The sequence below is a fragment of the Excalfactoria chinensis genome, chromosome 3 (genome assembly GCF_039878825.1).
Source record: "Excalfactoria chinensis isolate bCotChi1 chromosome 3, bCotChi1.hap2, whole genome shotgun sequence".
Classification (NCBI taxonomy): domain Eukaryota; kingdom Metazoa; phylum Chordata; class Aves; order Galliformes; family Phasianidae; genus Excalfactoria; species Excalfactoria chinensis.
The window spans coordinates 22,026,451-22,042,593 of NC_092827.1; the positions used below are offsets into that span (position 1 = coordinate 22,026,451).

The 16,143-nt window shown below is 40.6% G+C and overlaps 1 protein-coding gene across 1 annotated transcript in view; it reads left to right on the plus strand.

Annotated features, from left to right (window-relative positions):
* Window positions 1–538: 538 nt before the first annotated feature.
* The window catches only part of HCRTR2 (hypocretin receptor 2), a 32,037-nt gene continuing 16,432 nt past the window's right edge, over window positions 539–16,143 (plus strand). Inside the window, exons 1-3 of the mRNA XM_072332913.1 lie at window positions 539–850; window positions 14,038–14,216; window positions 15,889–16,132. Of these exons, the coding sequence (XP_072189014.1) occupies window positions 622–850; window positions 14,038–14,216; window positions 15,889–16,132 (652 nt within the window). The 5' untranslated portion in view covers window positions 539–621. The remainder of the gene's footprint in view (window positions 851–14,037; window positions 14,217–15,888; window positions 16,133–16,143) is intronic.

The window sequence follows — 16,143 nt, forward strand, 5'->3', positions numbered from 1 at the left end:
GTCAAAGCAGAGTCACATTCCTCTGGCAGTGCACACAGATACTGAACTGAGTGAGATCTATCATTTCATAATGGAAATGGTGCTTATAGCAACTGAGATTTTCCCATTCATCTGTTTTAGCCAGTGCCCACTAGAGCTAAGTGTTCATGAACATCTGGCTGTTAAACATCTGTGTTAAGTTTATTCATTAGAAGTAGAATCACACAACTTTCACAAAGAGACAAGGAAGTCTTGTTTTTTATGGCTCCCTTTATCCTGTGTGTCCTCTGCAGCAGCACGTCGAATTCACGTCCTCTCACCTAGAGGTGATGCCCTTTCACGTCCAAACGCGGAAGAGCTGAAAAGTGAAGCAGTGGAGTCAGAAGAGAGCATTGCAACCGTCTGGATGCCTTTCCCCTCGGCCACAGAGTCTGCGCTCCCTGCCCGCCCGGGGAAAGGCAACCGGGCGTGTGGGGCCGGCTCGAAGCCCCAGCCTGGTCCCGCATTGGTTCCCGAAGTTCCCGCGTCATTTTCTCCCCACACCCCGCTTGGCACTGGCAATCACAAGTCTCAATGGAGGGGCGAGAGAGAGCTGTGGAGCGCTGAGAGGGTTTCCTCCAGCCCCCCGGATCACCACCAGGGATGTCCGGGACTCAGCCCGAGGATGCTTCGCCTCCGTGCAGGAACTGGACGTCCTCTCCAGAGCTGAACGAAACGCGGGAGCCCTTTTTAGCCCCATCTGCCGATTACGACGATGAGGAGTTCCTGCGCTACCTCTGGAAGGAGTATTTGCATCCTAAGGAATACGAATGGGCGCTAATCGCCGGATACATCGTCGTGTTCATCGTGGCTCTCGTCGGGAACGTGCTGGGTGAGTCTGGCTCCCGAAGTTTGCCCAACCTGCCTTCACTAGAGGGGAGATTTCGCCTCTCCCCGCTGCGGGGAAGGGGCTGCGGACACCGGGGCGGGTCGGAGCTCGGAGCTCGGAGGGGCCGCCCGGGTGGGTAGAGCCACCGCGGGCTCCGTCGCTGTCCGCGAGATGAGGTGCTGAAACAACGCGCCGAGGCGGCGGCCCCGCCTCTCATCCCTCCCTGGGCCGCCGGTTCCCCCCGTCCCCCGGGCTGGAAATCACGAACGCGGGCATTTTCCAGCTGTTGTCTGTAAGAGACGCTCGTTTTCTAACGGACGAGCACTGGGGAACGGCCTCGGGGTGACGGACGATGGGGAGCGGACGCGGGACCTCGCTCTGCAGCGAGGGGACGGAGCGGCTGTCCGCCCTCAGGTCCGGCAGCTGGCGGCTCTTGCGCAGCCCCGGCGGCGGGGGCGGGCTCCTCCCCGCCGCTCACCCGCCCCCTCCCCGCTCCCATGCACCCGTGTGGGAGGCGGCGGCGGGGGGCTTCGCCGCTTCCCTTGGGCATCGCTGACGGGGACAGGCGGGGGCCGTGTGGGGGCCGGGGGTCAGCGGCTCTGCACTGCTCTTCGTCCTCCGCCCGGTCTGTGACCGTGACGTGACAGCCGTCCTCGCCTCGGCGAAGGGGAGATGGCCGCGCGGAACGCGTTGAGAGCGATAAATAACGTCTTTGTGAATGAACGTGCGCGTAGGGAGCGGAGTACGCCGTGAAAATCCGCTCCACCAGAGCCACGGCCATTTGCATTTTTCATTCCCATCACTGACATTCTCATGAACGGAGCGGCTCACTAGCGCCCAGCCCTGCCATGTGGGCCCTTCATTCATGAATTTCAGCACGTCATGCGCTCTGCCGGCGATCCAGGCTTCCCGACGCACGATGCAAATAAAGCTTCAGCCAAAGACAACGTTTTGCACGGCTCTTTTTTTCTTTCGATGGACTGATGGTGCTATTTTTGTCTGGAACTGCTGGTAAACACCGAGAGTGTACTTTGGCCAAGCCATGGAGCCTTCACCACAAAGGCTGTGTAACAGCGTGTGTGCTGGTCTGCTGCTCTGTGCTCACAGTGTAAGACAGCTGCCTTGTCACAGAGTCTGTGCTTTGTACTAGAATGAAAAGTGCCTCCCGTCTGATCCTGAAAGAGGACAGCTTTTAGAACTGTCTGTGTTCAGCCGCCCCCCTCTACCCATTCTGCAAACAAGCTGTCCTCTCGGCTTTCAGTATTCAAGGTCAAATCGTCGGCTATCGGAGCTTTCCCTCTGTTTACACTTTTTTTTTTTCTTTTCTTCTCCCTGAAGCACGAGAAGAAAAGACTTCCTCTCTTTTCACTTGCAAACAGAGGCAATATCGGTTCTCCTCCTTGACATGCCTACCTTATCTTTGTGCCTGGGGTGAAAGCTGGCATTTAGATGTCCGCCCACCTCTCCTTTGGCAGGACTGCTTCTATCCAAGCCATTTGCCTTTGTGCATCACACAGATCTCACCCTTCCACAATGCTATCACTGTTAACTACCGGCTTGTTGGGATCTGCAGGTGCAGGTGCTCATTAGCTGAAAACTGTCTCATCTTTATGCAAGAAAGCTGATTGCAGTCTCATTTGTTTTTGAGGAGAGCAACTGATGTGGTCTTGCCAAAGACATTTTTGTGAAACCTTGTTTAGCAGTGAAAATCTGAGAATGGTTCGTGTTCTTAAGTATCCAAGAGGAAAAATTTCCTGCATGAAAAGTTCTTACTTAAGGTTAATCTGTAATTTAGTCTTGGACCTTCTCAGAGTAAACCAGATGTAGTTTTAGTGGCTAACAGTGTCTCAGTAAAGTTTTAGTGCTTTATCACATCATCCTTAATGATGTAGTACATTCCTCTGCTTAGATTTGACTAATGCATTTGGACTAGTGTGAGATGAGAAGTCAGAGTTTTGCTTCCATTTGTCTGTATTTCACACAGTTAGCACTTTGGAAAGACCCTTGAAAATCTTAATATATGGTTATCATTTTCAATTGTGCATTCACACAGAATGAGGTCACTCACTGTGCTCTCAGAATGACATTTGTGCAAGTGGAAAGCACAGCACAACCCTTAGATATTAGTAATGAACTACAGTTCAACCCTTAGATATTAGTAATGAACTACAGTTAAGCATTCTGACACTTAATTAACAGCCACGGTAGAAAGTTTGAACTTTGATTGACATTTACTGGGCTTTTGGCTGATCTGCTCTGCAGGAATTGTCCTGCTAATAGTAGCATACAGCAAGATCTGCATTGCTATTTTGCTTCCAGTTTAATTAGGAGAGTTGACATACTCTGTCCAAACTGCTACATAAACCAGCTAAAATGAAAGGTGTTAGCAAGCCTCTGTGTTTGAATGCAGGTTTGATTACAACATTCAGGTGCTTCACATCAGTAATTCTTGTGTGTGCCCACTCTAGCTGCTCACCAGAGATTTCACTGGAAGCCACTAAAAAGGAACAGATTTGAAGGTTTTGAGACATTCGGATAAACTGAAATCATGGTGATAACATCAGTATGTTTTGTCCTATTTTCTTTTTCATTTAGGCATGGTTTATCAGTAGAAGCAGAACAGTCACTGAGGGTGAGGACTTTCTGTTTTTCATATAAGACCAAAGTATTCCCTTACACAGAAACAAAATCACAACTTCTTTGCAAAGCTAGAGAAAACCAAAGTACTTCTTAACAGTTGACTTTGAACTAATCATCTACTTCTTCTCTATTTAAAAAAATAAATAAATAAATAAATAAATGCTTGAAATAGAAATGCGGGAAATTAAAGAAGATATATTTAGTATGCATGGAGGTCTCTGGTTATGGGCATAAAGATTCCTCATGAAGTAGCTGCAGTGGTTAAAAACTGGAATAAGACTAAAAGGGATAAATAAGTAATGTCCAGCCCCACAAATTCAGCTGCAATTACACAGATAAAGAATGGGAATGGTTCTCATTTAACATATTTATTCAAGTGGGTCAGAACTTTTCTTATGAAATGTTTTTCCTCAAGGAACATGCACTCATCAAAACTGAATGGTACGGCAGAGATGGTACGGCAGAGATCACTTGATGTGTTCAAGGAAAGGATACAACACAAGCAGCCTTCTAGTGTCCTGCCAGCCGGGTTGCTGGCTGTCTTGGCACTCTCCCTGCTGGCAAGGGCTGAGAGCCTGAGCAACCTGCCAGCACCCAGCATGAAGCTCTTCAGCACTGCTGGCTTCTGTGCATTGGAGACCATGCAGAACATCATCCAGAGGACTCAGAGACCTTATTTTTCACAGAATTTAGTGATATTTGTTTCTCTTTTCACTTAAGAATTAAATCCTGCCTAATTGACAGAGAACTACTCTTCTCTGGATAGTTCTATTATTTTCCATCTTTTATAATAATCTCTTCTGCCATGTTATAGTGACATCTGTACAGAACCCAACTGTTGTCCCTTCCTCACAGTTCACAGTCTGATTCATAAACTCAACACCATTCATTTGATGTTTACTTACTATTATTTGATTTTAGCACTATTTTCTTTCTGAGTGTAGAAGAAAAATCGAATGTAAGGTTTTAACAACAAACTTCTAGTCAATGCTATCAGTAGGCAACTGTAACATTTTAGTGACTGCTCTGTTATCACTCCCCAGGTGTCTGGAGAATACTGAGATCTGTGCGTACATGAAAGTGTTGGCAGAACTGGATGAGCCATGCATTCCTGTAAATGATGCCATGATCTTCATAGAACTATAGGATCACAGAATGGCTTATGTTGGAAGGGATTTTAAAGATCATCTAGTTTCAATTCTCCTGCCATAGCCAGAGTTGCTACCGGTATTCACAGCTTCTCTGGACAACCAGTTATTCACCACCTTCTGAGTAGGGAATTTCCTCCTAACATCTCATCTATGTCTCCCCTCTATTCATTTAAATGCTTTCCCCCTTGTCCTACCACCCCTTGTAAAGTTGGTCCCTTTTCTGCTTATAAGCTCCCTTCAAGTACTGAAAGGCCGCAAGGAGCTCTCCCTGGAGCCTTCTCTACTCCAGGATAAACAAGCACAACTCCCTCACCCTTTCTTCACAGGAGAGGTGCTTGAGCCCTCTGAAATTTTTGTGGACCTCTTGTAGACCATCTCCAATACTTCTACGTTCTTATGCCGGGAGCCCCAGGTCTGGATGCAGTACACCAGACGAAGCCTCATGAGGGCAGGGCAGAAGGGGACAATCAACTCCCTCTCCTCTCTTACCACCCCTCTGATGAGGACCAGAATACAAAACAATAGTTCTGCTGTAAACTCATTTGATGACAGAGGAGGAGGACTGGAATCAGAACAATTGGGAAAGTACCCAGTCTCAGTGGTCAGAAACCATCAGAATGTACTGAAAAAGGAAAAGAAAAAAAAGTATTCCTTTTCATACGGACTCCCATATCCTGTTTAATTCATAGCTGTTCTTCATAATATTGTTTTGTTTTTGTTTTGTTTTAAACTAAAACTTAGTTTAAGACTCATCTGCCTACCAGCAACTGCTTTCTGCACTGCTGATGAAATATTTCCTATCTGATACTATTTGGTATACCACAAACTTTGACTTAAAGGGTTGGATATTTCAGCAGCTTCTGCAGAAGAGCAAACTATCAGTCAGTAGTCAGAATTCCCATACTCACATGTATTTGGCAGATTGCCTAGGAAGCAAATAGCAAACATTATTGTTGTTTTTGTTGTTGTTGCTTTTGTGTCATTTTTACTTTCAAGATGTCCTCCTGATAAACATGTGGAACTCTTTTAGAAAAAAACTCATCTTACTTTATTTTACATTCTCATAGCTGTAGGACTGATAGATCTGAAGACCAGATCATTAAATTAGTCTAAAAACAGATGCAGCCTTGAGAGTGATAGGGCGTCAGGATATGTTGCCTAGTGTTGATGAGTGAGGTTTTGAAAGAATCATACACATATGGAAGAAGAAAAATATCTCATCTTGGCTCTTCAGCCTCTATCCAGCTCCACAAGACTTCCAAAAACAGTAAAGCCCAGTCTACCAAGAGCTGAACAGGGACTAACACACTTTTCCCTCAGTTTTCCTAATGCAATTCCATTTTGTACTGTTGGATGCATTTTTGAAATGTATAATTCTAAAGTTGCCCAGCTTTTCAGCTCTGGAGCTCACTTTGATTTTAACAGGCCACACAGGTTTAAATCTGAATCACAGTGAAGTGTGAAATTTTTTATCATAATATTATGTGCACTGTGACAGCTACATTAAAAGCTCTTTCTATCTCAAACATGAAGTGTGTGTAAGGATTTTGTAGGTTTGTATCATTATGATGGATAGATAAAGAAGTATAAATGTGTGTGGTGAGGCAATTTAAAACAGATCAGTCTGTGTTAATCCATGCAGTCAATTCTGGAAACTGCATGAAGACAACTTCTGCTTCATCCAGAATTGACCAAAACTAATATACTTAGCAGACTATTTGCATAGTGTAGCTGACCTTCCAGTAAAAACTCCCATTCCATTAGACTGTTAATTGCCTAAGATTATGTAATGCAGCTGAGTTAGAAAATGAATTCTGTGCAAATTAGATGATTACTCCCAATTGTAATTTGTACATATAAGCTTCCAGCAATCAGAACTTAGTTCTTACGTTCTTCTCTTGCCCTGTAATGAGGCTGTATTTAAAATACAGAAATGGACAGCCAACAACGCCATCTCATAATTCTTTTTAAAAGTCAGAGTAGAACAGAGCACTTGGTAGCTACAAAACACCTCAAAAGTTATATTGCTGCTAACTGTGCAATGTATATGCAAAGCAAAGGAAACAGCACATCTAGACTTGTTTACCTCTTCATACATGGGCTGCACACCTCACATGTGCTCCTTTTGTCAGGCTTCAGTGATTTCTGTTGATGGGTGTCTAGTCTGTCCTATGAGGAAAATCTGTCACCTTTCATACAGGGTATGTAATTCCTTTGTAGGTGCAGCCTAGAACATAATCCATCTATTCAGCTTCCAATTAATATATTCAAGGAGAGATCTCTGCTGGGCATTATTACCAACTGTAGGAATATTTTCAATATTTTCATTAGAATAACCACTGTATCAGAAGTATCTGGTTTTTGTATCACTCTTTCTACTACTTTTTCAATGTAGCCCTGATCTTATTTTAGACTGTTTGAGTTCAGAGCCTAGTAGTGGGTAAAAGACTGACAGCATAGGACCTAGATATCATCTTCCTATTCACAGCAGAAATCTCTTTGTTTTAGATCTTTTGTTCTCACTGCTGGTTTAAAAAAAAAACCCTAATTATATATCCTCTGCAATTTACATAAAGTACTTCTCACCCCTTAATCAAGATCACCAATGAAGGTATTGAAAGTCTCTTAGAAAGCTTTCCTAAGATAAATAATAGAAGCTTGGACTTAGGCACCTAATTTTTAGACACTTATGTTAAAGCAGAAGAATTTTCAATCAGGAAAAGAACATAATGAAACTAATTTCAGTGATAGATTTTTCTACTGAACAGTATGCATTGATTTATTGTTTCAACAGGAGCTCTGATGGAATCTCATTTTCTAGCTTATCTACTCAGCTTTTATTTCAGCTTGATCATGTTGATAAGACACTCCACCACTGATGCTCTGATGCGCAGTAATGTCATCACATGCAAAAGAACAAGGGAGATATTTCATTGAATAATGGAATACTCTAAGTTGGAAGGGACAAAGGTGGATCATGGAGTCAAACTCTTGGCTCCTCACAGGACCACCCAGAAATCCATGTAAAGGACCAAATTTTGATGACTAGTGCTTATAGCCATGTAACCTCTTTGTGGACATATTTTTAGTCAAAAGATTGTGATAATGAGTTTCTAGAGTGAACTAAAGCCATTGAAGCTTAGCATAATGGAGAAAAAGATATAACACTTTATTTATATTCAGGTGGAATTTATTACAAATATATATATATACATTTCTGTTTTGACCAAAAAGTCCAGTTGGAGGATGACCCATTAAATGAGGTTGATGAGACTTCTGGAGTGCTAGGAAAATAATTTAGGTCTTCTGTAAGGCATGAATTGACAGCTGAACCAGCTATTCACCAATGGAAGGAGATCAGCATAGTGTTTAATATGCTCAAGACAGTGTAAGTGTTCCAGGAGGCAAACAGCTGCATTTTACACCAGCTGGAGCCTCTGTATTATTTTCATATTCATCTTTAGATACAATGAGCTATGTTCACTGATTGAATAGGTGGAATTACAGTCTCTAATTAAAATGCCCTGGGGCACAAAACCAACAGGGATTCAAGGGGGGAGGGCGCGGAGGGGGCGGGGGATGCTTGTGAGTGCTGAAAACAACTTACTTAGAGTAGAACTGCCCTCACTGGGGAAAGACTGAAGTTTTCCCAAGCACTGCCTGACAACTCGAGTTAGTTTGCAGTCTTTTACTGACACTGTGTGGCCGAGGCAAGAATAGCAGTCATTTTCGTTTTGATCAAAGCTCTTTTGAGTCTCGTGGGGGAAAAAAACAAAACAAAACAACGAAACACCGCAAAAGCATCTGCTTGCTTGCTTTTGTTTGAGTTATTAAATGGAACCTTTACTAACTTTATAAAATGAAAACTAAAATACAGAAATTATTCAAATAAATAAGGCAAGTATTTGTGTTCCAATACAACGTTCTAAAAAGTCTGAAAGTCTACTGAAAGTCTGGAAGCACAATACAGGATAATTTTTCTGTTTATCTCCCACTTTTTTTTGTTGAATTTTTGAGCCTCTCTTCTTCCCTGCCCATATTAATGCATGTTCTTCCACACTCTTCCTTTCACACACTCATAGCTGTGGATATCCAAGGTTGTGTAAAAGGTTTGGACTTATTCAGTGATGTCTTTATTGGTTCATAGATCTATTGAAGAGCCCAGTTTGGGGCACCACAAGATGCTCTAACTAAACAGGCAACCCATTAAGTCTGTGGTGTCTCCTATTTTTAATCCTTAGAAAGACTGGTGCTGGTCTCACCTTTCATGACTTTGGAGTTCTCCTTGGCAAAATACACTTCCAGTTGAGAATTGTTATTACCTTTCTCATAATTGCTTGTCAGGGTCAGCAAGGAAGCAACTTGATGTCTGCTATTCCCTTTGTGTAGACTGATATCTGCACTCCAGAATGTCTTTCTCTGGCATACTCCTGTAATGTCTGCACAGGATTTGCATGCCTCCACTTCTCCATTGAGCTATTTGAGATGAAAATGCATCCTGAATGGGGTGAGAGTGGCTAGCATACAAAATTATTTTGCTGGGATATTTAATTACTTCTAATATATTCTATGGCATAGTCAGACTACTTTGCACTCCCATAAAGTAATACATTTTGAACATCCCATAGAGACCTTTTCAGTGATCCGCTAGATCACCGGTGTAGATATAAAGCTGATTTCCAGGGCAACTGAACAAGCTTGTACCAAGCAGTGGACTCAGAAAGACACCCAGTCTATAAGAAATACATTGAACTAACTTGCTGTCACTTATACCATTCTGCCCTGTTCAGAGAACTTGATTCAAATCCTTACAGTTTTGTTTAGCCTAGCACTAAAGAAAAACATTGTCAGTGCGTGAGCAGGTGAATGCCGTACTTCAGCCAGCAGAGGGCAATGGGTAGAGGGAAACGTTTTAGAATCCTTTCTTTTCAGGGGCTTTTTAAGCAATCTTTCTTAAACATACCCTTTTTTGTTTGGTTTGGTTGGGTTTTTTAACAGAGCCAGGCAATAAGTCTCTGGGAGACTTCCTAATTATGGCAGTATGTAAGCATGCCAATCAAGTTGCTACTGCATTATGCATCATACAAAGAATGGAAAATGGGCTGTGCAGCAAAGAAAGCGTGAGTTCTGACAGGTAAACACACAAGCATATAGAAATTATCTTTCATTTCTATGTTTGTAAATTCTTATTTCTTTCACCTTTCAGGACTCTCTTGTCCCTGTAAATTAGAATTCAAAGGAATTCAGACCTACTTTCTGCATATTGGTTTTGCCTAGTGTGCACTGCTACTCCCTAAGTAGCATGAAGCACAGTCCTTTTTATTTCCCTGAGGAGCAGCAAGTCCTGAAGTTCATCTAAATTCCATCTTTGTTAAGCTAGTGTGATCTGGAAGGCTTAGCACAGAGCTGAGAATTAGGAGTCTAAGTTCCTTATCCTATATCTGATTTACTGTATGACCTTTGGCAGCTTCTGTTCTGTGCTTTACTTCCCTTACTTCAGAGATGAAAATTATTTATTTTCTTTTTAGCCCTCTAAGGTTTTGTTTGCTGACACTTGTAAAAGGCTTTGAATACAACATGCAAAATGCAATGAATTGATTTCCTGCATGGTTTGTTGCCAGTGAAATGGAACTCACATTAGTTAACTTTGTGGATTATCTCCTCTGTTACATGCTGACTGTATCTGCATTGTCATAATGTCTGTTATAGTTGTAGTCATTCTATGATTCTTTGATAATTTTAGTAATTCCATGAAGCAAGTGGCAGTAGTAAAGACCTGGATAGTTATAATTATCTTACAGTGGTAAATAAATAATTACTTGAGTAGATGAATTAAATCACCCAAATGAGCAGTAAATACAATTAATGTGTTTCCTATTGATTTATAAGCCTTGCCTTTTAGATATCTAGGGTAACAGCCAAAAAAAAAAACAACCCACAAATAAAAACATATTCAAACAATTTGAGATATTGTCATATCTCAAAGATCAAACTCTTACAAGGTACATAATTTGCACTTTTGTTTGCATATATTAGAATTATCATAGTTTCTGATTCTGTTATTGGTATCTCACTTCATAACAGAATGTAGTGCATTAGGAATTAAAGAATTAATGCTTCAGTACTGTGGGTTTCAAATGTACCTTTCTCAGAAGAGAAGAACTACAGATCCCAGAAGATTTAATTATTTCATTTCCATTTTCCATTCAGAGTGAAAGATACAACTGTTTCAGAGTCAGGAGACTACCCTTTCTTTTTCTGCTCATCTCTGCCATGTGTTCTCCCTAGCGATCTCACCTTCAGCATTAGTGTAAGGCCTTTGGTTTTGGACACTGAATCATTTTATTTGATTTGTAACTTCAATTCTAATTATACTTTATTATATTGTGTTATCTCACATTCCACTACCATATCTACTTAATTGCTTTTCTCCCAGAAGCTCATTGCTGCTGTTTTGCTTTTAGACCCATCTTGGGGTGAGTGCCCACACCCCATTCAGTCATGGAACCAGGCCAAACCAGGTCAGAACCACTGACAAGATATTAAGAACACCCATATTAACACAATAGAGGTTTTCACAGAATCACAGAGTCACCAAGGTTGGAAAAGACCTACAAGATCATCTAGTCCAACAATCCACTCATCACCAATAGTTCTCATTAAACCATCAACACAATATCCAAACGTTCCTTGAACTTCTCCATGGTCGCTGAGTCCACCACCTCCCTGGGCAGCCCATTCCACTGCCTGACCACTCTTTCAGAGAATTAGTATTTCCTAACGTCCAGCCTAAATCTCCCCTGGTGCACCTTGAAGCCATTCCCTCTAGTCCTATCACCAGTTACACAAGAGAAGAGGCTGACCCCCAGCTCACTACAACCTCCCATCATACAGTTACAGAGATCAATAAGGTCTCCCCTGAGCCTCCTCTTCTCCAGGCTGAACATTCCCATGTCCTTCAGTCTCTCCTATATGGCCTGTGCTCCAGACCCCTCACCAGCTTTGTTGCCCTTCTTTGAACAAATTCTGGGGACTCAGTGTCTTTCTTGCAGTGAGGAGCCCAAAACTGGACACAGTACTCGAAGCGTGGCCTTAACAGAGCTGAGTACAGGGGGACAATCACTTCACTGTTCCTCCTGGCAACACTGTTTCTGATGCAAGCAAGGATGCCATTGGCCTTCTTGTCCACGTGGGCACACTGCTGGCTTCTGTTCAGCTGAGCATCAGTCAATACCAAGTCCATTTCCATTTCCTCTACAAAATCTTCCAGCCACTCCGCCCCAAGCCTGTAGTGCTGCCTGGGTTTGTTGTGGCCAAAGTGCAGGACCCGACATTTGGTCTTGTTGAACCTCATCCCATTGACTTCAGCCCAGCTCTCCAGATTGTCCAGATCCCTCTGTAGGGCCTTGTTAACCCCAGGCAGATCCACACTTCCAGCCAATTTGGTGTCATCTGCAAACTTATTGAGGGTGCACCCAATGCCCTCATCCAGGTCATCAATAAAGATATCGAAGAGGACAGGCCCCAGCACCGACCCCTGGGGAACACCTCTCAAGACCAGTCACCAGCTGGATTTAGCTCCATTCACCATTTAGCTCATCAAGGAGGATGTTTGCAGAAATTCTAAAACTGAGCAACAGTAACAACAAAAAATAAATAAATTTTAAAAATCAGAGTTCTGAAGTTGTACAATATGAAAAGAAAACTGAGTACACATATAATAACAATCTTTATATATCATATCTCACTTATGAATAGGGAAAAGCTGTTTGTCATTGCTGCCTGTGTACAGAAATGTTATATAAAGAGCAGCAAAATAGAAGTAGATTGGACATTAAAAGATTAATTTCTTTTTTTGAAAGGAAATATGGCTTAGCATTGCAGCACATTTAAGAGAGGAGTGATATTTTCACCTGCAACAGATTTTGAAATGCAAACTTGCCAACAGCAGCTTAGTGGTGCTTCTGGTATAGTTGGGTTGGTATAAAGACTTAAGCAAGACAAGATTTGTGAAGAAATATATTTTATTAGAACAACCGATATTAGTTGGGAGTTGGGCACAAGATTTCATGCACACCATGCTTCTTAGGATCTGAAGAAGCATCTTATCTCAAGAACTTATGTGACTTCAAGGCTGGTTTTTTTGTTGTTTTTTTTTTTTTTTTTGTTTTTGTTTTTGTTTTTTTTTTTGCCATCTGTGTTAGTTTAATAAGAGAATGGTTGAACTCTAGCTGATTCTGTTTTATAGCTCTTGAGAACCCTTCAAACTCTTTTCTGTGGCATTCTGTGATCTGTTTGGTATTTCTAAATTAAGCATAGTGCTATATCCTGACAGATAAAGGAGACTTTGACTCTTCATTTAGATTTGTATGATGGATGAAATAGTGTTTATAGGAAAAAAAAATCATTGATATAGCATTAATTGTACTGTTTTCTTACAAGAATTATACTGTGGTATTTCAAGAAAATGCTGAGTATGAGTCTTTAAAGAGCTTTTGGTGAATCTACAATGTTCAAAAGCTATTGATTGTTACGATCTCTGAGGAGCTAACTATTAAAATCATTACAAAATCTATTTTAGGCAAGTTTATCAGACTCAGTCTTGGCATTTTTAGTGCATTTGCTTATGAATGTATTGCATCCATGTTAAAGAAGGGATTTGTTTCATTTGAAAAAGCCTTTCAAAATTGAAAAAGATAAAAAGAGAAGATACAGAACAAAATTTAAAGGTACATCTTTTAAAGTATCTTCTACATACTGTTTTTGATTATCATACTCATGGTAAAAAATATACCACATTTAAAGTGCATTGCTCTTAATACTGCAAAAATTACATTCATTTACTTACCTCAAATCATAGATACCTTCTTCCCAGCTAGATGCTACAGATTCTCTGCAGGTGCAATAGGCACATTATGTCCAGCAAAATCGTTTTTTAAATTGTTGTTTTCTTGATACAGTTTATAAGACTCCATGTAGCAGTTTGAATCAAGCATCACGATAGCATAAGAAAAAGATAAACCTTCACAGAGGTAGATATTTATTGCCATAGAGTAGAATCAGTAGATAGGCATGAAGGATGTTGTGAGAATAGTCAGTGAAAATAGTACTTGAAGTACAATAAGCTACTTTATTATAAGTCAGATGTTTGCCCACTGTGGTCTGTGGAAAACGACTCTTTGTTTATTGAGAATCTCCCTACATGAGCAATTTTTTTTTTTTTTTTTTTTTCCACTCTAAAAAGAAACACACAGCTTCTACACCAAACAACACACCCAAATGTTCTGTCCCCCTGTTAAACAAGGGAAAACATTTCTTTAATTCTAACAACAACAAAAATTCCTGTTAAAATGTTCCCTAAGACATTTCCAGCTTATTAACTTCTCTTTCCAAATTCAGTTTGTATTGCAGTGTGGAAGAATCATCACATGCGAACAGTCACCAACTATTTCATAGTGAATCTATCTCTGGCTGACATTCTGGTCACAATTACTTGTCTTCCAGCAACTTTAGTGGTGGACATCACAGAAACTTGGTTCTTTGGGCAGCATCTCTGCAAAGCAATTCCCTACTTACAGGTATTATTCTACTATGTTTGTATACATGTTTTCCATGTTACAAAAAAGAGAAAGAGCTACATTATCTTGCTTATGGTGATCATGCAGACCTGTCACAGCTACTGAAGTAGGTACTTCAGGATATACCTACAGATCATGAAATCACTGTTCCACTATGAATAAATATGTGCTTAGCAAATGTTGTTAGACACAGGCAATGCACCTTCTAGATTGTCTTTACTTTTTGTGATCTTTTTTAACAATTCAGAAGAGATATGAAACAAACAAACAAATAAACAAAAAAGCCTGGTAATAGAATTATGTACAGAATTATACTCTGTAAAGGGGGCCTAAAAAGCTACACAAGTATCCATAACATAGAATCTGAACTTCTGAAGAAGTCTGAAGGAACTCCATGCCTACACATATGTTTAATGACATGTTTTGCTTTCTTTAGAGGTAGTCATAATGTCCTGAGAACCAATCATATTGGCTGCCTTTAATATACTTGATCAAGCCTTCTGTCTTATTGCCACTCAGTACCAGTGAACTAAAGTAGTTATGAGATTATTTGCACCAATATGATTGGCAGATACCTTTCCTAAGTATAGATGTTCACGTGAACTCACTGGGAATACTAGAGTGGCAACCAACTTGGCCTTTTAGTCATTATAAATCAAAAGAATTAAGTACAAATCTGAATGCAAGTAGTTGGTCATCTCTGTGCCCCAAGCATGATCTGTGTTTTTAGCAGAGACCTGCGTGTTCAGGCTAAAAACCCATGTTGTCGAGAGCAACAGTTCTCCAGCAAGTAAGTCTTCTGCTGGATAGTATGAAAAGCACAAATATTGTTTCAAAACCTCCATTCTAATGGGAGAAATTCTGAAAAGAAACTGAAATGATCACTGAAAAATAAAACCAAAGTGTTAGGCTGTTTTCTATACTGAATAGAAGGCTAAAATAACATAGTCTGCTTTAAGTTCATTGGTTTGTTGTTTTGTTGTTGGTTTGTTTTTTTTCATGAGATTCTAGATTTCCATTGTTCCTTTGAAAACTGAAAAGGTAAATCAGTGTTACTGATAATCAAATACAGCAGAAAGAAAAAGCACATTAAAAAAAAAAAATATGTTCATCAAAGAAATAAAGATCTAAGTACCCGACCATTTTAGAATAAATATTTCGCATATTTTGCAAATTCTAAGTTGCATAAATTAATTATTTCAGAATCTGACTGTTATTCCTACTCTGGGTAGAACCCTAGTATGTGCATCATATACACATGTAAGATATAGAAATATAGATACAAGGAAAAATGTATTTACTGAGAGGGTGGTCAAGCACTGGAACAGGCTTCATTTGAGAGCTGTCTCATGCCCCACAGGTGTCAGTGTTCAAGAGGCATTTAGACAGTACTGTTAATAATATACATAACTTTTATTTAGTCCGGCAGTGATCAGGCAGATGGACCTGATGATCTTCATAGGTCCTTTCCAACTGAACTTTTCTATTTGATTCTACAGTAAATGAGTATATCTGTTAGAATTCCATAATAGATGACTTAAAACAAAGTCTTTTTATGAAAACAATTTTCATTTAGTATGTTCAAATAGAAAGCTAGGTATGTTGAAAATTGAAATCGTTTTTAAAACTGAATAATTACGTTTACATTTACATAATATTTCCTTCTCTTCAGACAGTTTCAGTCTCTGTGTCTGTACTAACACTTAGCTGCATTGCTTTGGATCGATGGTATGCAATTTGTCACCCTTTGATGTTTAAAAGCACAGCCAAGCGTGCAAGGAACAGCATTATAATTATCTGGATTGTGTCCTGCATCATAATGATTCCTCAGGCTATTGTTATGGAGTGCAGCAGCGTGTTCCCAGGATTAGCCAATAAAACCACCTTGTTCACAGTGTGTGATGAGCATTGGGGAGGTGAGTGTGTC